We start from the raw sequence: 23,954 nt of genomic DNA, 5'->3' as shown, positions 1-23,954 counted from the left end.
GTAGCCTTTAAAATAACTATGTACCGTATTTATCGGCGTATAACACGCACCCCAAGTTTAGGAGGGAAGTTTAAGGGGGAAAAAAAAAAATAAAATTTAAATGCCCATCATTGCAGAATGATCAGTGTCCATCTGCAGCCTTGCCCAATGGTGTCCATCTGCAGCCTTGTACAAAATTGCAGCATGATCGTTTTTTAAATTGCGCCGCCGAGAGACAGAGCCGGATGTCCTGTTTACATGGCTCCTCACGCAGTCCCGCCCCTTGGACTGGCTCCTATGATTGACACTCACCGGTCCAATGGCAGGATGTAAATGCTAGGAGGCAGGACTGGGCGCAACTGCAAGCGGAGCCAAGCCTCAGCGAGTACACTTGGCTCGGTCTATGTCAGCGACGCTTCTTTTCCCCTCAGACAGACAGCGGGGGATCAGCGTATAACACACACTCACAATTTTCCCCTGATTTTAAGGGGGGGGGAAAAAGTGCGTGTTATACGCCTATAAATACAGTATTTGAAAGTAGAAACTAAACACAAAAAAAAAAAAAAAAAAAAAAAAAAAAAAACGACACCAGAACAACTAGCACATGTAAGTTTTTTTTATTCATGATTCTTACAGTATGGGATATCAAAAATCCTCACAAAATAAAGGTGATTTACTGAAAACTGCGGTCCCTCTGTGTGATCTTATCTACGGCTCCGATACTGCTGAGAACTTTGCTTTATCAAATGTTAAAAAGGAACATAAAAACAAACATGCATACACATGTACAATTTTGTGTTTCCCTTAAATCAGAGGTCTAGGTCACCATGATGGGAAGCACTACAAAAATAGTTAAATACACATTTAAATAACGTGTAAGGGGGAGTGCTTCTTGATCTGTAGGATCCCATAGAGGAGGGTTACCAGGCAAATGTAACTAGGCTCATCCAGATATCAACTGCTACCTTGAAATAGCTCCTGTCCTATGTCAGAAATGGATTGGGGACAAACAGAGGGAGGCAAAATATAAGAGTTGCTGGTTATGGTACTGAAAACAAAGATGTAGGTAAGGCCGATTTCCTGGATATCCCTTGGCATTGCTTGCAGGCAGTAGAAAGAAGGTGCCTAAGCCTCTAGATCCAGACCCATGCCAAGTTTGTGGCCACCAGCATTAATGTTCTTTCCATCTACCAGCGCAGAGAGCGTCAATTTCACCCCTGAGTAAACAAACAAGAAAACAGTCAGCAGCCGATAGAAGAACATAAGACTAAGGAGCAAAAGCTGGTATGTTTGGACATTTCTCTCGGCTTCTCCTTTTCCTCAGATTTCAAATAGGTGTTTAACAACAGATAGTAAAAGGATTACAGGATAATCCATATAATGCAGAATAGAAAATAGAAGAGCATGTTATTTTTCTGCATCAAATGTGTATTTAAGCTTCTGTGTCTGCAAGTGTGCGCCCAGTAATGCCAAGACCAGTCATAGACTGAGCACATTTTTTCTGCAACCAGTGTTGACAGGGGGAATCCCTCCCACCTAGCCATTGTATTCTTGGGGGGGCTGGGGGAGTGCTGTCCCCACTGGGAAAAGACCACGATTATTGCTAGAAGCTATATCAGCCGCTTGCAATAATCACATGTAAAATCTGACAGACTGGTTGTACACAAGTTAATAGATTAACCTATCACATAACCTCTAAAAAGTTATGACACTTTTAGAGATCACATGGATTCCATGGTAAATAACCACAGTTCAAATTTGGTATCAAGCATTATTTCATATCTTGTATCTTTTGATGGGTTCGGGGGGGGGGGGGAGCACATCCCATAGGTATTAAAAGGAGTTCAAAATGTGATTAAATTAATACTAAACAATGACTGCAGAGACAAGGAAAGTATGGGGCAATCCTTTATTTTTGACTTGTGATTAAAGTACTTACCTGGCCTGAGGGTCTGGGTGTAGCCTACACCAATAAGACTGGCATTGTTCACCTTTGCCTAAATAAAAAAAAAAAAAAAAAAAAAAAAGTCTGTTTTCAGAATAGTTTTTACTGTAAAGCGCACCAATCGGAAATACAAGCACTCCAGAGCGCTACCACACACCTAGCTTCGTTTTCAGGTACCTGTAAAATGTTTTATACAACCCAGGTTCCCTCAACCTCAAGTCAGCAGTGCAAGAGCAGAAAAAAATTGGCTGCCTGAAATTCAGGACTGGGGCACTCAAAAGCGGTCCAAACCCTTTACTGCCTCCAATTTTTCACCTCAGATGGTTTAGCCAAGATAGATATCTATCTTTATTATTTTTTTTTTTTATACCTAGGACCTACTAATTCTGCCAACTTTGCACAATCTCTATAAAAAAAAAAAAAAAAAAAAAAAAAAAAAAAAGGAAGACCACACACCACAAGTACATTTAAAGCACATCTAACCCACCCAAAAAATTATATACATTATATATTTTCCTTGACTTCAGCTTTAAAAGACATTTAAACAGTGAAAAAAAAACAAAAAAAACACAATAAATAGATGAAAACCGCACAGAACTTTGCCAAAAAAAAAAGTTTACTACATCTATTCAGGATTATACAAAAATGATGCCCCCCAAAAATAATTCTCCAGCGTTTGTGGAAATATAGTTTGTAAATAAATATCTATATCTGTGCGTCTGATTACATTATTTGTGAAGGTATGGTTTTGTTTTTTTTAGTGCAGGGTGTATTAAAAGCAGTATTTAACCAAAAAGAAGAAAAAAAAATAATAATCGTAATATATTGCAGATTATCAACCCTCAAAGCGATATTAACCCCAAGTTTTCTTTAATATGTAGTGTTTTTGAACATTAGAGGGAAAAAAAAAAAAAATTTAAAAAAAATAAATAAATTATCCAGCCAGCAATGGTGACATCAACTTATTTTTCCTGTGTAATACTTACAGAGATGGATGCATTAGAATCCAGCTGATATTTGGTAGCAACGCCAAAGCGGGTGCTATTGTTGCCAGCTGTCCAGGCCAGGTTAACTGCTGTCTCCAGTTTGTCACTGACTTTCTGGTAGATAGAACCAGCAAATTCTGATCCATCATTGCTAAAGAGGGGGGAATAACATTAATGTTATTTGAAAAAATCAATAATAATAAATCAATAATAACGAATAAATAATATTATTATTATTAATATATATTTTTGATCTGCTGATTTAGTTTCACATTTCTACTACTGAATCAAAGCCATCTCTACACACAGCCCAATAACCAAGACCTTTACGGCCACTAATGTTCCTTCACTGGACAGGGGGTGGTGGCTTCAAGCAGAATCCCCCGTATCAAGGTAAAAACTTAATCAGATGAGCAAAGAGAAGTGAAGAGGATCATGGAGGCAGATAGATGGGTCTTACAGTACTAGTAAACACAGAGCAGCAGATTTGTTGACATCTGGTCAGATGTATTACTCATTGGAACCTGACAAACTCATTTAGCCACATCTACCCCAATGGTACCTTGTGTCTGGTCAAGAGCATATGCTATAAACGCCAGCAACGGCATCATTTCCTCTTCTTGTTTACACCTGTTGTTGTGCAATTGCTCACTTATTCTTTTACCGATGCAATGACCTCCAATTTGGTTTGGATTTTTGATTAGCGGCCCGGCCTTTTGCCCTAGTCACAGGACCTTCCTAATACATTACTACATCTATGCTCATATAGCGACAGGTGTTAACCTCAGTACTGTTCCCATACAGGCCTTGCCTGCTCACGTTTATACTAAGAGGTTTTGACATTTCTTATAGAACAGCGAGATTTCATAGACATTGTAACTGTCTGCTAATGGAAACTTTTCAATATGTTTTATTCGCTTGTACTAATGTAAGATCTTTTTTTTTCTAAGTTACATTTTTTTTGCATATGCAAGCAAGACAGTAAATCTCACAGCAAAGAAATAGCAATACAGAACACAGAGGTACAGCAGGTATCACAGTCTCTGTAGTGAAGAGTGAACAGCAGCATATTGTAGGTACAAAAACAGCAAAGAAAAAGCATAGCCAGCATGTGATACAGATTGACATTTAGGCTCCATTCACACTGAGTTTTTGATGCATTTTGCAGAAATGCAGGGAATTTTTTTTTTTTTTTTTAACATGGGTTCCTATGGAACACGTTCACATCAATGCATTTTTGAAAAGGGTCAGGGACTCCTCCCCCCCCCCCCCCCACAAAAGTTGGCGTTTTGCATGTAATAGACTTCAATAGACCTGCATCCAAAACGCAAGTACTGCATTTTTATAACAATTTTGCGCAATTTTTTTACACTGTATATAACTGGTTGCCAAGGAGGGGCCGGGAAGCCGGCTGGCGCGTCCTTAACAACCGATGAGTCATCAGCTGTCAGTGGGCTTCCCCGCTGACAGCTAAATGTAGAAAAAAAAAAAAAGACACTGTACTAATGACACTGGCTGGGAAGAGGTTAAACATCTAGGGCGATCAAAGGTTAATTGTATGCCTAGCCAGTGTGTTTTTGTGCACTTAGGTGCTTTTCCCCCTGCTTTGCAGGAACACAATCCATCCCTTCCCCTGTCAGAACAGAGCAGTTCTGTGTGTTTCACCAACGTTTAGCAGGTGCCGGTGCTCCAGTGTTCAGCAGATCAGCTTCTGCTATGAATAATCACAGTAGAAAAGGCCCGCCGGAGGTGTGAGCGTGCCCCCTGCAGGCAGAAGTGCAGAATACGTGATCCTGAACAGGAGCAGTCTGCAACAGTAAAGCTGGATACACACTATACAACTTTTGGATTTTCGATTTCCTTTAGATTTACCAAAACCATGTAGTGCAAGGGCCTGCCTAACTGCATACAAATTGAAACTATTAAGCTTTGACCTCATATTATATGGTTTTGGTAAATCTAAATGTAAAAAGTCTAAAAGAAAAAAATTGTATAGTGTATCCCGCTTAAGGCCTCTTGAATATGATACTCCTGTTTGAGCATCTACTTCAGATGTGTTTTTTTTTTTTTTTGTATGCGCGTATTTTCCGCATATATGCGCGCACTCGTGCAAAAACGTATTCCTGTGTTCTCCTTCTGCACAATATGTAAATGAGCATTTGCGTGCATTCACGCGCATGAAGCATAAATTACGGACTAAAAAAAAAAAAAAAAAAAAAAAAAAAAAAAAAGCATAATTTTTGCATGGGCACATTACAATTAAATGGCCTGTATTTTTTTTTTTTTTTTTTTCTGAGCAAAAAAACTTTTTCAAGCTGCAGTGTGCAAGAGGCCTAAATCTATAAATAGTAGATCTGCTATGGGGCAGACGGCAAGTAGTCAATGCACTAACTGGTGGGCATAGTTATATAAAACACTCATTTCAGGGACGCTATATAAAAGTTGTAAATCCTCTATAAACCCTGTGTTGTGTTTAATGTGCAAACCAGTTTTCTTGCAGAGCTGTATAGAAAAGTATGTTGAGAAAGGCAAAAAAAATAAATAAATAATTTTAAAAAAAAGCTAACAATCATACAAAATTATAGCATATACTCACACATTAGTATGGAGCTGGAAGTCCCCGGTCTTGTAACCAACTGCAAAGTTATTCTTGGTCAGCTTGGATTTGGCACTGTCAAAGGTCATCTGATAACCAGCTAGCCAACCTTCATAACCTACCACCCCTGAGCCATGAATGGCTGGACCAGCAAAATCAAAGTCCACATCACAACCCAGGTTTACAAACTCGCGTTTGTAAGCAGCCTTAACCTTCCCACTCTTCTTCCTAAGAGAAGAAAGCAAACATTGTAATTGGTGGGCTTTGGATTCTATGTACTTCACACTAAACAAGGGGCTCAGGACAGTTACTCACCCTGTGTTTGGTGAAAAGGTTGTGTCAAATGTTAGCTTAAGGCCTTTTGCAATCTGAAGAAGAAGACATGAACAAGTTATACCACCTCCAAAGACATCTCTAAATCACCAAAAGTTTTCATTCAATACAAACTGCAAGCCAACATCTAAATATACCCCAAGAAATGCACTGACAAACACGGTATAGCTGTGTAAGGGTAAATGTCTAGATTATGCAAGATACTAAATGGAACCAAAAAGCCCCCCCCCCCTCCCAACAGTGTAATACACATTAGGGGCTTTTTAATAGAAAGTATCTGCCTGTCTCACTTCTATCCCAAATGCAAAAAAAATACGATATATTCCTCATTTTAGTATAGTGGGTGGGGTCATGCAAGTCATTCTTGTATGCCCCTGAGCTAATTATGGAACCAAACTGCTGGTTTATAGATATAAACAGCCATTTACTACAAACTGCATCAAGCTATTCTGAATAGCTGGCTTTATCTAAATTATTTACGTGTATAATCTGTACACTCTCAGCCACTATTAAAACAGATAAAATAGCTGCTGGGAACCACCCTAACCCGACACAAAAAACATATAAAATATGGATACATTTTATAAAAATGGAATATCAAGCATATATGGAATGCTTGCTCTGTTTTCTGAGTAGTTTATGCGAAATTACGCCTGTACAAAAGGTAACAAGGACTCATAAGCCACCAATAGTGGGGAGGGCTCAGTGGTGACTCCCTCTATCACAGGAGATCACACATTTCTGCTACATGAGAGCCCAGAATTGGTCCTTTAGGCCGTTAGAAACAATTAAAATGTATAATATAAATGTATAAATACCTGGTCTTCAATGGTAATTTCAGTCCCCAAGGTGTTGTCAGTGTTCCATTTCTCTGTGAAAGTCAGGCCATATTCTCCCCATTTGTATTTGGTCTCTAAGCTGCCGTTTACTTTACCAGAATCTGTGTTTGAGGAGCCTGATGTAGTGAATTCCTGGCAGAAAATTAGACAAGGTTAGTGGTAAGCATAATTTGATCTCACAAACACACACACACACACACACACCATCATTTATATTCTATAATCCTTGAACACATTTACCAAAAATCCTATGGGGTTCCTAAAAGGCCAGTAGGACCCTGGTGGGGTGGAGGATACTACGGAGGTCAGATCATAGTTACATAGTAGGTGAGGTCGAAAAAAGACACCAGTCCAACCTATGTGTGTGTATTACATCGTATAACCCTGTATGTTGCGGTCATTCAGGTGCTTATCTAATAGTTTCTTGAAACTATCAATGTTCCCCACTGAGACCACCGCCTGTGGAAGGGAATTCCACATCCTGGCCGCTCTTACAGTAAAGAACCCTCTACGTAGTTTAAGGTTAAACCTCTTTTTTTCTAATTTGAATGAGTGGCCACGAGTCTTGTTAAACTCCCTTCCACAAAAAAAATGTTATCCCTATTGTGGGGTCACCAGTACAGTATTTGTAAATTGAAATCATTTCCCCTCTCAAGTGTCTCTTCTCCAGAGAGAACAAGTTCAGAGTGGAGTGGGAGCATGATCGTTTTATCTCTGGAGTTAATGCCAATATTCTGTTCGCTTTGCTTGCAGCAGCTTGACATTGCATGCCATTGCTGGAGTCTGCCAGGAATGCATGCTGAGCAGTACATGCGCAGCTCAAGTGTGCACTCAATAGAAGAATGCAAGCAGGCAGGTGTTGATTGCAGAAGAGCTGCCTGCCTTCTGTTTTTCTATTATTTACCTTTAGTCCCGCTTTGTCTGGTTAGAGAATTGTAGCGGACCTTGAATTTTCTACTTGGATTGAAGGTCGATCTAAAAATGGTCAGCCTGTTTAATGTAGCTTCTCAGACACTACCACTCCCCATCCAAACATTTCCTCTAAGGTCGGCCATACACGGTTCGAATCTCAGCAAGTTCAGCAGGAACTGGCCAAGATTCAAACCGTTAATAGGCAGGCTGAAACGTACCAAGTTGGTTGATCAATCAGCTTGGATACAACCAGCCTGCCGGATTTGCTTACGGATTATAACAAGCAGCTGCTATAGCCGCTAGTGATAATCACAGTCTTCTCCTGGCGGGGACAGCTTCCGCCACTGGGAGAAGACAACGGCCCAGCAAACAGGATTCCCGCAGCAACACTGTAGATGGGGCATTTAGGAAGAGGTCCCAATGTATGGCCAGCCCAAGACTGGCTTTTGAAAAAATAAAAATGAAGTATTTCAATGCATTGAAAAGCAAAAACAAAAAGTTATTAAAACCATACATATAAAATCTCAACAAGTTTGATGTCCAAAGCATTTTGTCACCTCAATGACCATGCAATTAAAAAACAAACAGTTGTGTTCATGTATTCCTTTTTATGAAACCTGGCTCTTTTTTCATGCAGTAAAATATGTTGCATTTTAACCATTGCCGACCAGCCACTGTATATATACACACGGTGGCAGGTTGGCTCTCCTGCGCAAACCCACGTACCTGTACGTCGGTCCGTGCATGTTAAACTGCGGGCACACGCCCGCTGCACACCACGGGAGCCACGGACTCGATGTCCGCCGGCCACCCGCAATCGCGGTGAGGAGAGGCAGATTCCTCTTCTGCCTAGGTAAACAAGGCGGATCCCCATTCTGTCAGGGGACAACACTGAGATCTGCTGTTCCTAGTGAAACAGCAAACTTTTTGATGTCCCAGGCAGCCCAGCCCCCAGTTAGAACACACCCAGGGAACAGTTAACCCCTTGATCGCCCCCTAATGTTAACCCCCTTCCCTCTGCAAGTGTCCTTTATACATTGATCAGTGCATTTTATAGCACTGATCAATGTCACTGGTCCCCAAAAAAAGTGTCACTTGGAGTCAGATTTGTCTGCCGCAAACTCAAAAACATTTAGAAGATACGCTATTATCACTACCCTCTGGGCAACAGGCCCCAATTTGTAAAATTAGGCGTTCATGGGGAACTATATAAAAAACGCCTTGACAAAATCCAGTTACACCACATCAACAAGCCTTCTATGTAAATGACAGCTCACTTCCTCATGGAATGTTAGATTGGCCTGGCAGGAATGAGCTTTCATAAATCCATGCTGGTTACTACTAACTACTTTGTGACTGCAGCACCGCATCCTGCAAGCAAAAGATCAGCAGATGACACCGAGATCATTTACAATGGCCATCTACTAATCTGTATTGCCACATAAAATCATAGCTTTCAAAGAGTCCTAGGAATGATACAAACAATCTCAGATTTAATTTAATCCGGGCTAACCCCCCCCAATCACCTAGAAATCTGAATACTCTGGAGGGTGACTGGCCCAGAGCATCATTTCCTTCACTTTGACAATTGTCAATGACATTATGTTTAGAATCAAGAATAACTCCTTTGGAACCAAGAAAATTATTATCAGATGGGAAAGGTCTAATAAAATTTATCACACAAACTAAACTGCATGATTATCTTAAAACAAAAAAAAACAAAAAAAAAAAACAAAAAAAAAAAAACACACAGCAAAAAGATCGGCAAGTTGGTTTTGTCCTGTAGTAACTTTTGCATAACTGGCATCACTCCTGTAAACTTTCACCTTCTGTAGATTTTCATACCAGCTTCTCCTGAATGTAAAGGCGGCCATACGTGGATTGAAATTTGCAAAGTTCAGCAGGGATCGGATGAATTTCAATCCATGTATGGGCAAGCTGGTTGTGCACAAGTCCATCTACTAGTCAACTTCTGTACAACCATTCTGTCAGGTTTTTCCTGATGGATCAGTGCAGGCGACTATAGCTGGCAGTACTGATCTGTGTATTCTGATGACAGGAAAGGCTCCCCGCTCCCAGGATACAATAACTCACCGGGAACGATTCCATTCACATCGAGTGTGTGAATGGGAATCGGGTCTTTCCCCCCCCCCCCATTCAAGATGCTGGTTGAACAAGATAGATAGATAGATGGAGATTACCGTATATACTCGAGTATAAGTCGAATTTTTCAGCCTTTTTTTGGGCTGAAAGTGTCCCCTTCGACTTATACTCGAGTCACCGCCGTCTGTCTGCATGATCAGCGTGTCATGCAGGCAGACGGCGGCCGGCGTGTGATGATAGTGTTCGGAGGCTATTCCAGCTTTCAAAAGCCGCGCCTCCTGCTCGTCTGTGATAGGCTGTACACTGACAGCTGTTCAGCCTATCACGGACATTCATTCTCATACCACGGACGAGGATGAGAGAGAGAATGTCCGTGATAGGCAGTCAGCCTATCACAGACGTGGAGGAGGCGCGGCGTTTGAACTGTGGAATGGCCGCCGAACAGTATCATCACACGCCGGCCGCCGTCTGAGGATGGAGATCGCCACAGGGAGGTATGCAGCTGCAGATGGGCATTGTTGACCCTCTGCATTTCTCACCCTCATCTTATACTCGGGTCAATAAGTTTTTCCCAGTTTTTTGTGGTAAATTAGGGGCCTCGACATATGTATGCATATATATATATATATATATATATATATATATATATATATATATATATATATATATATATATATATATATATATATATATATATATATATATATATATATATATATACATATACATACACACACACATTTTTATTTATTTTTATTATTAAAACAAGACAGGTTATACTTACCTGCTTTGTGCAGTGGTTTTGCGCAGGGCAGCCCAGAGCCTCCTTTTCTCAAGTGCCTGGCTGGAGCTCCTGGCCCCTCCCTCATGTCAAGTGCCCCCAAAGCAAGCAGCTTGCTATGGGGGCACTTTGGGGGTATGGCCTGGTCAGAGTCCAGGCTGAGATTGCCACCCCACTGCAGCAGGACACCATAGATGTGAGACTTCCAGGGGTCACCCTTCCTTTTTTGTACCTTACAGGAGCCAGGACGGGCTCCATCACCTGTCAGCACTGTAGCAGCAGCTGTGGATGCACTGTCTACATACCCCCTCTCTACCGAGCCTGAGTAGCGCACACTTTTCCAAGGTCACAGCTTGCTATGGGGGCACCCGAGCCAAGCTGCAGCGCCGTGTGTCCATTCAGACACGGAGCTGCCATTTGGCCTCGCCCCCCTCTCTGATTAGCCAAGTTTGATTGACCACAGCGGGAGCCAATGGCGCCGCTGCTGTGTCTCATCCAATCAGGAGAGGGAGGCCTGGACGATTGAGGAATTGGTGGACATCGCTGGATAGAGATGGGGCTCAGATAAATATCAGGGGGCTGCTGCACACGGAAGGCTTTTTATCTTAATGCATTAAGATAAAAAACATTCTGGCTTTGCAACCCCTTTAATGTGTAGGTTGTCTAATGCATCCAGTTTAACATTTTACCAAGTTCTAGAGCTATAATTAGCATTCAGAGCTCTCCCATATTTTGACTTCCTATGATGCCAACACATAAACCCAGAAGTGGAGGCATTGGTTAAACGAAGTAGCTGATCTGAAATCTCCTCAAAAAAGGGGCAACACGTTTTTATACTGTGGTGCACCAGATTACAGTGCACTGTCCGAGGTGAGAGTGTATTTATTATTTAAGCAGAAAGCACGAGGATAGCTTTATTTCTATGAGCCACATATTGCAGTCTTCTACTGTGAAGAGGTGGATGGTCAGAGCTGGATGAAGGATCCTGAGAACAGGCACAGTGATAAGCCCTGACACCTGGGAGAAGTTTTACATTTTTTCCAGAGAGCATATCGTGACAGGCGAACCGTTTAGTCACAGTAAGCTCCAAGCCGTGGATCATGATGTCCCAAACATCTATTTTATATTCCAGTACTGTTCGCCTCTATGTGGAGCTACTGTATTCCTGGACTTTTTATGAAGTAAGCCAAACAAACTCAGCTATTTAAAAGTAAAAGCATTGGGGGAAAAAGCTCAGGGACTACCACCAGAGAAAACATGTCAAAGTTCAAACTAGCCATCCATGACATGAAGGACCAGTTTGCCACAAGAAAAGTCTATGTACTGCATGCATGTTTCTTCATCTATACAGTTTGAATTTTTAAAATTCATGTGTTAGGATTACAAGTGTCATTAGCATGGGGTAAAGTTTTAGATTTTGTCAATGGCGTGCTTAGGTTTATGGGACAATATTTATGTGATGCTTATTTATGTGATACACACACACACACACACACACACACTTTAGGTAACAGGACACAACTGGGTGAATTATCAGCACATATCAGATCAGCACATATTTACACTGTGAATACACTGCTCATAGAGGAGAATAGAAACCACGCTCAGTGGATTGCATGAACATCTTAGCAGTGTGCCTTTTATTGAAGGCTCAATGTTACCCAAGGCACTTGTAAGTTTCTCCCTTCCTGCCAGGAAATGACATTACTGGGAATTTCAATGAAGAATGCATGAGTAGAATAGACTTTTGCATCCGTTACCTAGTCTTCTATTGAAATGTTCTATGCTGCGATGAGACCTGCAACTGATGAAGGCTTCTTGTCTCATCATCTAAGTTCTCCCCTGACAATTACAGCAGGTGGGCAGACCAAAAGAAGCTATACAAAATCTAACACCCTGCATTAGAGGAATAAAGCCCAGTTAACTTTTTTTCATATAGTAGTCAGGAACAAGGGCATAAACTCACCACTCCACTTTCAGACTTGGTCTTGACATCAAGTTTCACCAGCCCAAAACCTGTACAAACACCACAAAAGAACATGTTTTTATAAACAACTTTTAAAGTCGATCTCAAATTTACAAAAACTGTCACATTGTGAGCAAATAAAATAAGTCACATACAAGTACCATCTATCTTTAATGCATACTATATCTGGATAATACAGAACAGTGCTGGTTGCTGAGTGTGCAGCTTCAAGCCTAAACTGCAAAATAAACGGGACCAGTCAGTGGAATGCAGCATTTCATGGCCATCTGCCACTCATGTTCACCTCAAATGCCCTGTATTCAGCTAACAGAAGTGATCAGTAGACTATTTTCATGTTTCAACCCCTTTCCCTACCATTTCTTCTCTTTTCTGTGTTTAGTAGGCATTTAGAATGCCTGGACGTAATCGACCATTTGCCAAACACCAGGAAAATGCTATACAATTTGGTAAGTGGTTTCCAACCACCAGAAAATACTTAGCCCTGTTCCCAACAATCACCTGCTCACTTCCAATTAGGCCGACTGTGAAAAAAAAAAAAAAAAAAAAAAAAAAAAAAAAAAAAAAAAATTTAACCCAGGTCTGCATTCATTTCAAATGCCCAGGTAAGAGGGAAATCAAAGAAAATCGTTCAAACCTGATTGGATATCTGATGTGTGCAGATAGTCCTAAATATTTGGGCAGGCTTACAGGAACGGGAGAGGACCAAAGGAAGGATGACCACACTAGTGAACAGACTAGTTCAAGGTTTCTCAAGCAGGGTTCTTTCAGAAGGTTGCTGGGGGCTCTTTGAGCAATTAAAATTCTGCCTCTCAAATAAGTTTTCACTGACACCAATGATCTTTCCAGCTATCCGTAAGAGGCCAATTCTTCCCAATGACCACAAGTGTAAGGAGCATTCCTCCCACTGACCATCACACCAATGTATCATTGAGTTGTAGATATAGGAGTTTTTTTTAGCAGGGGTTCCCTGAGACAAAAAAGATATTTCAAGGGTTCCTCTGTGTTGAAAAGGTCAAGAGAGGCTGGACTAGACTTTAGGACATGGCAAAGGCATACGTGAATGGCACTTTCTCCTGGCAATCTAGTGAGGCAGGACAGTGCAAATCACAATTTATTAATTACAAATATTTGGGCAGGTAAAGAATTTCACACATTTCAACAACGCATTTAGAATTCTGTATGCATATTGTACAACATATCAAAATAGATACTCCACAATCTTCAGTTTTCGATTTTGGCTGGAGCTGAGCATGGAGTTATTTCTCTACTGCCAACACCTTCCCCAACCCTCGGTTTTCTTAGGAAGTCCTTAAGTTAGCAGAAGACCACTTGTAAAGCTGAACCCAGATATGCAAAATGTATAGTGTCTAAATGTATAGGTGCATTTCTAATTAACCGAATCTTGGTGTGCTTTGTGTATTTCTTCCAGATCCATGCAGCAATGCTGCATAAAGCTTTTACTCTGTAGGAGCTTCTTGTAATAAAGACCAGTCACTGCTGCTCTCCCCTTGTGCAGGGTGGCTGGTCTTGTATCTGCCCCTCCTGTAATTTTCTGAATCTGTGGGGGGTGGGGCCTGCTGGGCCCTTTCTTCAGCTCTGCTCAGACTATGTACAGCACAGTAATGTCACTGCTTTTAAGTAATAACTGGGTTTGTGAAGGCATTTTGGTGCACACAAAAGTGGATTTAGTCCCTTTGCGGCTATTGTGGAATATATTTAAATACAATTTTTTGCACCCGGAGTTCAGCTTTAAAGGCCAAGTTCACCTTTAACAAAAAATAAAAACATTTTTGCAGAAAAAAAAAAAAAAAAAAAAAAAAAAAGCATTTTTTTTTTTCCTGGAGCCTGTAGGGCATTTCACCAGCAATCAGATCACAGGTGTAATGTAAGGCTCCTGCCCGTAGCTTCCGTACAGGCAGACAGAGGAGAACAGAAAGATCAATGAAACTATAAGAGCGCTCACCAGCCCCCTTGCAGTTAAAGTGGTTGTTAAGCCACTCAGGGTTCTTTCTTCCATCCCCTCTGTTATAGTAACTGATGTGTCTTTTTAAAAATAAGCCGCTATATCCCTTATTTTATAGTGCCACTCAGCGCGCATGTGACCGGCCATCTCTCTCCTCTCTTGATCTGACAGCAAAGCAGGAAGGGCTGAGAATCGGCTTATTTTTTTTTTTTTAATCCATGTACACTGGGGCACATCATTTACTATACCAAAGAGGATGGTGGAAAGAACACAGAGTTATGATGGCAGTAGGTGGGGAGGGAAGGGGAGGGCCGGACGGAGCTGACAGGCAGGGAGGGAGGGGAGAAAGGAAGACAGAGGAGAGCTGTGGATGACGGAGGCACGTAAACTGCCCTCGGCGTCAGGGCTCAGCAGCCATGATAAACTGTGGTCAGTTTGCAGGGGGGAGGGCGGAACCAGGCAGGATCAGCCAGGCATTTCAGGTGATACAAGGGGCCAAATGACACAGCACAAGCACTGTGCTGTTAAAGCTTTAAAAAAGGAACAGGATCTTTTTTTGGGTTACAAACACTTTAATTGAGAACTACCAACTGTCTGCTGTGGTGTAAGACAGTAGTTGTAGTTCATTCATTCATCTGAATGAATTATGTGGCTGTCTAGGCAAAGCCCGCACACCCGCTCTTTTTAAATTGACAGCGGGTGCGAGTATAGATCTCTTGCCCACTGCCACAGCAGGGCATCGAAGACGTGCAGGCAGTTGCTCTTTGGAAACATGTTACACCCTAAATACAACAGGTGTAACATGTTACCAAAGGTGAACTTATCCTTTATGCTACAGCATTCCCCATAGGAATATGGCGACAAAAGCTTTACAGTACTTTTTCTATACCAAACAAAATGATGGATTTCTCTCAGTTCAGCAAGGACTTACCATATCCTTTGTTGAAAATATCTCTAGCAGATTTGCCAAGGTCAGCATAGGAAGGAGGAACGGCCATCTTGACTGCAAAAAAAAAAAAAAAAAAAATATTAAGCAAGAATTAAAGGAAAAAAATAAAAAAAAAACAGACGGGCTGTTAATCTGTCAAAACTGCAGTTTGGTTCGCACGACAGACCGTGCCCCCGCAGGAAAGACTTTTTACTTCTTCCCCAAAAATTTTGGTAACTGGGGCAAAATTGAAGAGAAATCTATTAAACAGGTACCCAGGCAAAAATGAATGCACATTTAACCAATTCCGGACCACCCCACATACATATACTGCAGCATGGTGGCCCGGCTGCGCAGTCACGTACAGGTATGTGGCCCGCACTGTGGCAATCTGATTCAGTTCAGAACCGATCACTTAACAGGTCCAGGCCAGTGATTTATGGCCTGGACCTGCTGATCAGTGGACAAACGTCCTCTGCCTGTATAATATAAACATAGGCAGAGGAAGTGATGCAATCTCCCGTCCTGGAGTCCTCTCGGTTCCAGCATGCGGGAGAGGAGCATCTTAAATGTGAGTACAACACCACTACCCTACCACGAGTACATGTAGGCACATATTTTCGCCCCCCCCCCCCCCCCAGTTAACCCTTCCACTCCCTGTCAGGTGTTACCAAGTGCAGTTTTTATATTTATTGATCACTGTACTTGTGTCGTCACTTAACACTAATCAGCGTTAGGGAAGTTAGTGGTAGGCCCCGATAGGTTTAGGGTATCCCCTAAAAGTTTAACCCCTTGATCACCCCTCAGTTTACTCTTTCACTCCCTGTCACAGTAGCATTGGTAGTGTACAATTTTTTTTCTGATCACTGTATTAGTGTCACGTGTGACTAGTTAGCGTCAGTCAGTTTAGGCATTAGCGTCAATCCCAGAAAGCGGCAGATTTTAACCCTTTGATTGCCAGTAGCACTAACACACACCATATACCTCCCTTACTAGAATAGTGTCTGGATGGATCAATATCTTTGATCTAATCAGATCTATACTAGCATCCCCAGTAGCACAGTGTTCCCAAAAATGCAGCTTTAGCAGGATCAACCCAGACACCTGCCAGCACCTGCGTTTAGCCCCTCCACCCAGCCCCACCAAGTGCAGTATCAATAGATCACTGTCACTAACAAAACTGCAGCATTAGCAGAGTCAGGCCTGATACCTGCTAGCACTAACAGTTCATTTGTGTTGTAGCGGTACAAACAGTCCTCTGACAACCAGGTGCTCTTTTACCTGTGAGTCACACTAGTTACCAATAAATTATTGGCCAAAAAATGTCAAACAAAAGGTACACTAGTGAAGAGGCCTACAGGCTGCTGAGCATGACAGATGAGAGAGGGGAGTCCTCACTGTCAGATTCAGGCTCGGTATTTGAACCTGTAGCAGGCGGCACCACGACAGATAGCTCCGGTGATGGAGCATGAGTCTCTGCTAAGGTCAGGCGTACCCGACCCAGTTCTGTTGCTGAGGTGCAACAACCACATGAAACTCGTATGCAGCAGTGTCAGTAGTAGTGCCACTCAACCTTCTGGTGAGCTGGCAAGCACCAGCAGCCTAGCACACCCTGGTCGTAGACAAACCAGCTCTGCAGAATCACTTGGTGATAAGGAGAGTCCCATACAAGTGCAGTGCAATCTGGGGTGCCCCCGCAGCCACCAAGAGTTTGAACACATGCCCATAGAGCCCATAGTGCCCTTCCCACTGCGCTTGCAAGTCCTGATTGGCAGCCCACAGATTCGTGCCAGTACTTCCCCCATTCACTGGCCAACCTGAAATTCAGGTGGAAACAGCAGATTTAACGCCCCTGGAATTTGAGACTTTTTCACGGAAGATCTGTACGGATCTATTGTGGACCAAAGCAATTTATATACTGGTCAATTCATCGCCCAAAACTCAAATTCACCCCTTGCCAGACAATTTGGCTGGAAACCCATTATGGTTCCTGAATTTAGCACCTTTCTGGGCCTATCCCTTAACATGGGCATTACTAAAAAGAGTGACTTGCAGTCACATTGGTCCACTGACCCAATTCACCAGATATTGCGGTTCATGCATTTTAATAATAAACTCTGTCGTCCTTTGGGTGACCCTGAACATGATTGGCTCAATAAAATTCGGCCCCTCGTAAACCACTTCAACGTAAAATTTACAGCCTTGTTTATCCCCGAGCAAGATGTCTACATTGACGAGACCCTGATTAAATTTTCTGTTTGTCTCGTTTTTAAACAATATCTTCCCAGCAAGCGTGCCAGATATGGGGATCAAGATGTATAAGCTCTGACAGGGCAACAGGCCATGGGCTGAACAAAAACGGTGCATGTACGCCCATCATTAGAAGCGGGTGGATGCAGGGTGGTATTCTAATAAAGGGCATATCACTGATCAATGTGAATGGAGGAATCTTTTTTTCAATTCACCCACAGGCTGCATGAAAAAATAAACACACAAAAAAAAAACCCCACTGTGTGCTGCCCAGTGTATCATTTGAATGGGCGATTGTGGGGTGTTAAAAATGCCCCTTAAGGCCGATTCACACCTATGCACTTTTAGTGCAGTTTGTAGATTTGCACTACAGTCCATTTAACATGGTTTCCTATGGAATACGTTCTGTAGTGCAACTCTGCAAAATGCATAGGTGTGTATCAGGCCTTAGTGCTCCTTTTCAATGCCAGTGTGAACTTAGCCTTAAAGTGGTTGTAAAAGGTGTACAAGGTGATGAAGGGGTGCTACCATATGAGGGATGCGATGTAATCATTCTCTTAGCCTTTGGTTCACACCAGCCTGTACGCAAAAATGTTCCACAATGCGCACAAAATGGCACTCTCTCATATCTAAGTTGCAGTGACATGCGGTGTGGTGAGCAGCGCTGTTGAAAAATGCAGAATGTCTGCATTTTGTGCCCCAATAATGACCTGCCTTGTTCTTGTGCATAAAACCGCAGGTAATCACTAACCACATTATAGTGTGAACAAGCCCTCAAAGGAGGAGGAACAATGGTTTTTATTCCTTGCCAGCAGCTCTGCATGTAATAAGACATTTCTAACCCAATCAGTCCTCTCCTGCTCTTTAAAGCCATTTGTTACAGATAAAAAAAAAAAAAAAAAAAAAGGATGAATGAAGCTGCCACCACCGAGTGAGAATATAGAGCACAGGACAGGACTAGGATCGGCCACCCTGTTCTGTACTGGCCTCTACCCCCCCAATACAAATATAGGAGAGAAATTCCATACTAGGGATGGTGGGAGGGAGGAGTGGAAAACCTGTGACCTCTGGGTTGGGAATCTTGCAGAGCTAAAGCCAACCTCTCAGAATCCCAGATCCTGCACTGCTGCTTGAAAAGAAGCTGAGAGGCCTTCTGGGAGAAGTCACACACACCGTTTTGCTAGTATACACACATGCACTATTTTTAACATGGAATTTCAGCGTGTTTGCATTAACAGAATTCAGCTTTAAAATACAATGGTGCAGGTTTGGTTAGAATGTCACAGGAAATGTTAGGCGTTAGCATCAGGAAAATTAATAGTCTCTTCATTTCAAAGAAAATCTTTAGAGCTGCGATAGTCTGCATACTTCCATGGCCACTCCCCAACACACCCTGACAGTCTGCTATCAGGAAGGACAAAACTATAGGTGTGTACACCTGCATTCCGAGGATCACATGTCCCCTTATATGAGAGTCACACAACGTGTCAATAGCAGATACAATTTTAGAAAGGGTTCATCTTCCACACTACTATGGAAGATATCTTGTGAACATTTCTTGTTGGCATACATGACAGATTAGCTGCCTGTCGCACAACAGATTAAATCTGGGGCACAGTTACACCAACTAAACCAATACATTTAAAGGGTCCCTCTCAGCAACTGCAGCACTGCCAGCCTCCCTGTGGTCAGGCTGGGGTGGGGTGTTGCAGCACACACTGACCTGCTCAGCTCCTCTCTGCCTACTTGTCCCAATGCTCACTGTGGTGGTAGCTATTACAGAGGTATAGAATTTGCAAGGGGCAGGTCATCTGCTTGGAGTAATGCCCCTTGCACAGCACGTTTTGTCACTTTCCAACGGATAGCGGCCAAAACATTCCTATCCTGAATGCCATTTTTCAGTGTTCAGGAGAGGGAGGTTTAACCTCACCTAAACGTGGCAGCTCCTAAACGCAAAAGCCTATGTTTACATGGACAGACTTTAATGGGAGTTAAATTTAGGCGGAGCTTTGGGAAACAAACACCACAACTTTAGGATCTGCCAGTGTACATGGAGCCTAATGCTGCTGTACAGTCCAGTGTCAAACATATCAGTTCAATAGACCAATTAAAAGAAAAGAGAACATGTAAAATGCAGGCATTTCCAATTGCAGCTGAACTATGGAAATGTCTTTTAATGGTCCACTCTCACTTTGCATAATGCATGAAGAGGGAAGTTTATACAAAATACATGCACATGTGAAAATGAATGTGGAAACTCATCAACATCCCATATTGCAGGGCCATGAATGAGAAACGTCACAATGAGAGTAACCGGTCAGCTTCACTCTCTGATGCAATATCCTTTAAGAGAACTGCAAGGAGCTGTAAAAGAAGCTCACCGCTAAACGATCAGCAAGGTCACATCTGTCACTCGCAGAAGACCACCACTAAATGCTATAAACATCCAAACTGACAACAAAGAACAAACACTTACTGTTAATTAGGGACATGTTCTTAAAATAAGCACGTGGCTCATGTGTGGTTTATGTGACAACTGTGGCTACTCCTGTTAGATATAAACACACACACACCGCAACAGCTCACCTGCAATTCAGAAGGCCCAGCCGCATTTATGAGACTGGCCTTTCTCAGCCAGAGTCCAATGGAACTCTATGGTTTCCGACTGACCACTACTGTAACCAGAAAATGTAATGGATATTCTTCATCCATCTGTCTTTCGCACGTCCCACTGACTATGTTATTTATTACCATTACTTGTATAGCACAGTCAATCAGTGCTCTTCATATGTATTGTATATGCACATCAGTTTCTGCCCTAAAGGAACTTACAATCACATTCATACATACACATACTAGGGCCAATTTAGAAAGGAGACAATTAACCTACCACATGTCTTTGGAGTGTGGGAGGAAACTGGAGTATCCAGAGGAAGTCCACACAGGCACAGGAAAAAAATGCAAACTCCATGCAGATAGTGCTGTGGATGGGATTCAAACTGATGACCCTAATTTTAGAGAATGACCTTCTCCACTGACCACCAATGCAAAGGATGAGCCTACACTACTATTCACTGATGTAAGGGATGATGTTCTTCCTCCAAATGTCCACAAAGGCACCTCATGCCCCACTGACCACCAATTTAAAGGGGAGGGGGGTGTGGCCTTCTCCGCTATCAAAAGTAGGTGGAGGGGCCTCCTCCACTGACCACCAATGGTAGGGGGGGCCCTTCCACCGCTGACCACAAATAATAGGGGGGGGGCGGGCCTTCCACCGCTGTCTAATGACACGTATTTACCATAAGCTATAGCTATAATTGTTAGAAGGGTTCCTTAAGACCTGAAAATTAGCTAAAGGGATAATCTGGGGTGAAAAGTTTGGGAACGGCTCTTTTAGACACATTGGGACCACAAAAGACAACGTTGGTTATAAGGTTTCAGAGGATGTGGCACCTTTGTCACACAATGACAGCTCAGTAGGTATGAACTAGGTAGGAGAAGACTTGTTTCCATGATACAGTACAGGCTTCTCCTTAGATCTCTGTTAGCTGTGCTGTCAGATAACATGATGTAGAGGGGGAGGGCAGACAAAACGTATTAAGGGTGTCAGGTTTTTGACCAAATATTTGCAACTCCCCCAAGCAAGGAGGTAGAACTCACAATTTACAATAGCACAAGCGTGTGCTAGATCAATAGTCTCTCAATACAAAATTCCTGTGAGAAAAGCCACAGATGGTACTAAACCTATGGGCTCCATACTAGTTCCTGCAAAGTTCAGCAAGTTCCGCTTTATTCCCCTAACACTTCTCTACAGCCCGGGAATCAGGACTGCAGATTCCATCTGATGCTTCACTACAATGACCTTTCATCTGCTTGCCATACCCGACGTTACTATATCTGAAAGTGAAAGGATGGAAATAGATATTTGATCCGGGAGGGCTTTGAATTGTCCCCGGTTATCAGCACTACCCCAAATATTCATTATTTGTCGTCATGTCAGAATTGATTATTATAATCTAGAGTCCCTAAAAAGTCAATTAAACAAAAACAGAACAGTAACACATCTGGATGACATAAAGACTACATGAATGAACTGCCTTAAAGAATGATCCTGGCCCCAGGCAAATCTAATGAAGGGAATCAATGGTCATGGATGCATCTGGTAGCCCAGTAGGTGTATACAGGATCTGGGTGATGACTCCATAGGGTTTACATTGACTGGCCCTGAACCAGCATGTGATCGGAGGAAATTCAGCTGCAGATTTCCACTACAATCCGCACTGTAGAGGAAAAAGCCCAATAAACTGAATGGCAATGTTGAACTTTATTAGAGAATAAAAAGCTCTAATGCAAGCAGAATCCTTGGGACTTTTTGTACAAAGGGCCGGTGACTTTAGTAAATCCGGAATGTAAGTAATTATGTGAAGTATGCAGCCTATAAAACACATTCTTGCTTCAACCAGTTCTGAGCAGAAAAGCCTACATAGCTATAAAAGTGCATTGAAGGAGAAGGAAGTGAGAGAGGAGGAGATCTCTGGAGACACGGAACATCCGCACTGCTAAGGTCACACTAGGATTGGAAGTCACACACTGACATCCTATTTATAGGTATGGCTACACAGCATGCAGCCAGGGATGGGGGCGGCCATCTTGCAAGCATGCTCTTCTCCTTCACATGAATCACCCCGTCTCCTCCTCACCCTTCCAGAAAAGACTCTTCCTGGAAGAGCTATGAAGACCAATCTCATAGCAGAAAATAGACTCAGCACACCAGAAGACTGGTCACCATTACTAAACAATGACAGTTCATTGTGAGGAGGACAATGAGGGAAGGACATGTAATCACATGGCTGAAAAGAAAGACCCTCCTCTCCCTGTACAGGAAATGATCTCCAGGCCCGACACACTGAATTCCACATAGTGACAGGAGAATATTACAGCCGTTATATCTTCTACATCAGACAAAGGGGGAGCTCCGTCCTGATTCCTGGGACCGCTCGTGTATATGGAGAACACACATAGATCAGGGGGACACCAACACTGCAATCTCTGCCCATCTTCCACCTGAGGAGGACTACAACTCCCAGCATTCCCAATCTCTGCCCATCTTCCACCTGAGGAGGACTACAAATCCCAGCATTCCCAATCTCTGCCCATCTTCCACCTGAGGACTACAACTCCCAGCATTCCCAATCTTTGCCCTTCCAGCTGAGGGGGACTACAACTCCCAGCATTCCCAATCTTTGCCCTTCCAGCTGAAGGGGACTACAACTCCCAGCATTCCCAATCTTTGCCCTTCCAGCTGAGGGGCACTACAACTCCCAGCATTCCCAATCTTTGCCCTTCCAGCTGAGGGGCACTACAACTCCCAGCATTCCCAATCTTTGCCCTTCCAGCTGAGGGGGACTACAACTCCCAGCATTCCCAATCTTTGCCCTTCCAGCTGAAGGGGACTACAACTCCCAGCATTCCCAATCTCTGCCCAACTTCCACCTGAGGAGGACTACAACTCCCAGCATTCCCAATCTTTGCCCTTCCAGCTGAAGGGGACCACAACTCCCAGCATTCCCAATCTGTCACCTCTCAGCTGAGGGGAACTACGACTCCCAGCATTCCCAATCTGTCACCTCTCAGCTGAGGGGAACTACGACTCCCAGCATTCCCAATCTGTCACCTCTCAGCTGAGGGGAACTACGACTCCCAGCATTCCCAATCTGTCACCTCTCAGCTGAGGGGAACTACGACTCCCAGCATTCCCAATCTGTCACCTTTTAGCTGAGGGGGGACTACAACGCCTTCCTATCTCCATCTGTGACCTTCCAGTAGGTGGGGGGGGGGGGGGGGGAGTGGCTGGCTACAACTCCCAGCATTGCCTTCTAACCCATAGTGTGTGACCTTTGTGAGGACTACAACTCCCAGCCTGCAGTCAGATAATGATGGAGCTCCCGGTGTATTGGACAGTAGAATCCCCGGGAGATGTGAGTGGAAGCCGGCTAGGACAGGCCGCAGTGTGCGGTCAGGTAATGACTGTATGCTGGGATCCCCCCAGTCCTCCTCCAATATTCTCCCCCAGTCCATCCATCCCTCCCCGGGCCCGGCCATGTCCCCTCATCTTACCTGTGCAGAGCTGTGTGCGGCCTTGCCGGTGCGTGCAGCTGGAGGGCGAAGTGAAGGAGACCCAGAGACTGTCACTACCCAGCTCCGCCCACACGACCCACCCAGACCCGCCTCCTGCTGCCCGTACCGTGCCTGTACGGAGGAGAGCGGCTTCCAGCCACCACACTATGTTGTATGGCACTTATATCACATGTGTGTCCGCTCAGAGCTCGTTGGGACCGACGGTGACATTTTA

The 23,954-nt window shown here is 43.2% G+C and overlaps 1 protein-coding gene across 1 annotated transcript; it reads right to left on the bottom strand.

Moving 5' to 3' along the window:
- Positions 1 to 580: 580 nt before the first annotated feature.
- VDAC2 (voltage dependent anion channel 2) lies at positions 581 to 23,875 on the bottom strand. The gene is made up of 9 exons (XM_073596779.1): positions 23,720 to 23,875; positions 15,356 to 15,427; positions 12,441 to 12,490; positions 6,658 to 6,810; positions 5,822 to 5,874; positions 5,507 to 5,734; positions 2,911 to 3,061; positions 1,919 to 1,976; positions 581 to 1,196 (listed from the first exon to the last, which is right to left on the bottom strand). The coding sequence occupies exons 2-9, from the start codon at positions 15,420 to 15,422 to the stop codon at positions 1,105 to 1,107; spliced, it is 852 nt and encodes a 283-aa protein (XP_073452880.1). The 5' UTR covers positions 15,423 to 15,427; positions 23,720 to 23,875; the 3' UTR covers positions 581 to 1,104.
- Between the last annotated feature and the right edge of the window lie 79 nt (positions 23,876 to 23,954).

Source organism: Aquarana catesbeiana, linkage group LG08 (assembly GCF_042186555.1).
Source record: "Aquarana catesbeiana isolate 2022-GZ linkage group LG08, ASM4218655v1, whole genome shotgun sequence".
Lineage (NCBI taxonomy): Eukaryota > Metazoa > Chordata > Amphibia > Anura > Ranidae > Aquarana > Aquarana catesbeiana.
Note: the sequence above shows the minus strand (reverse complement) of the source record. Positions and strands in the feature narration are given on the sequence as shown.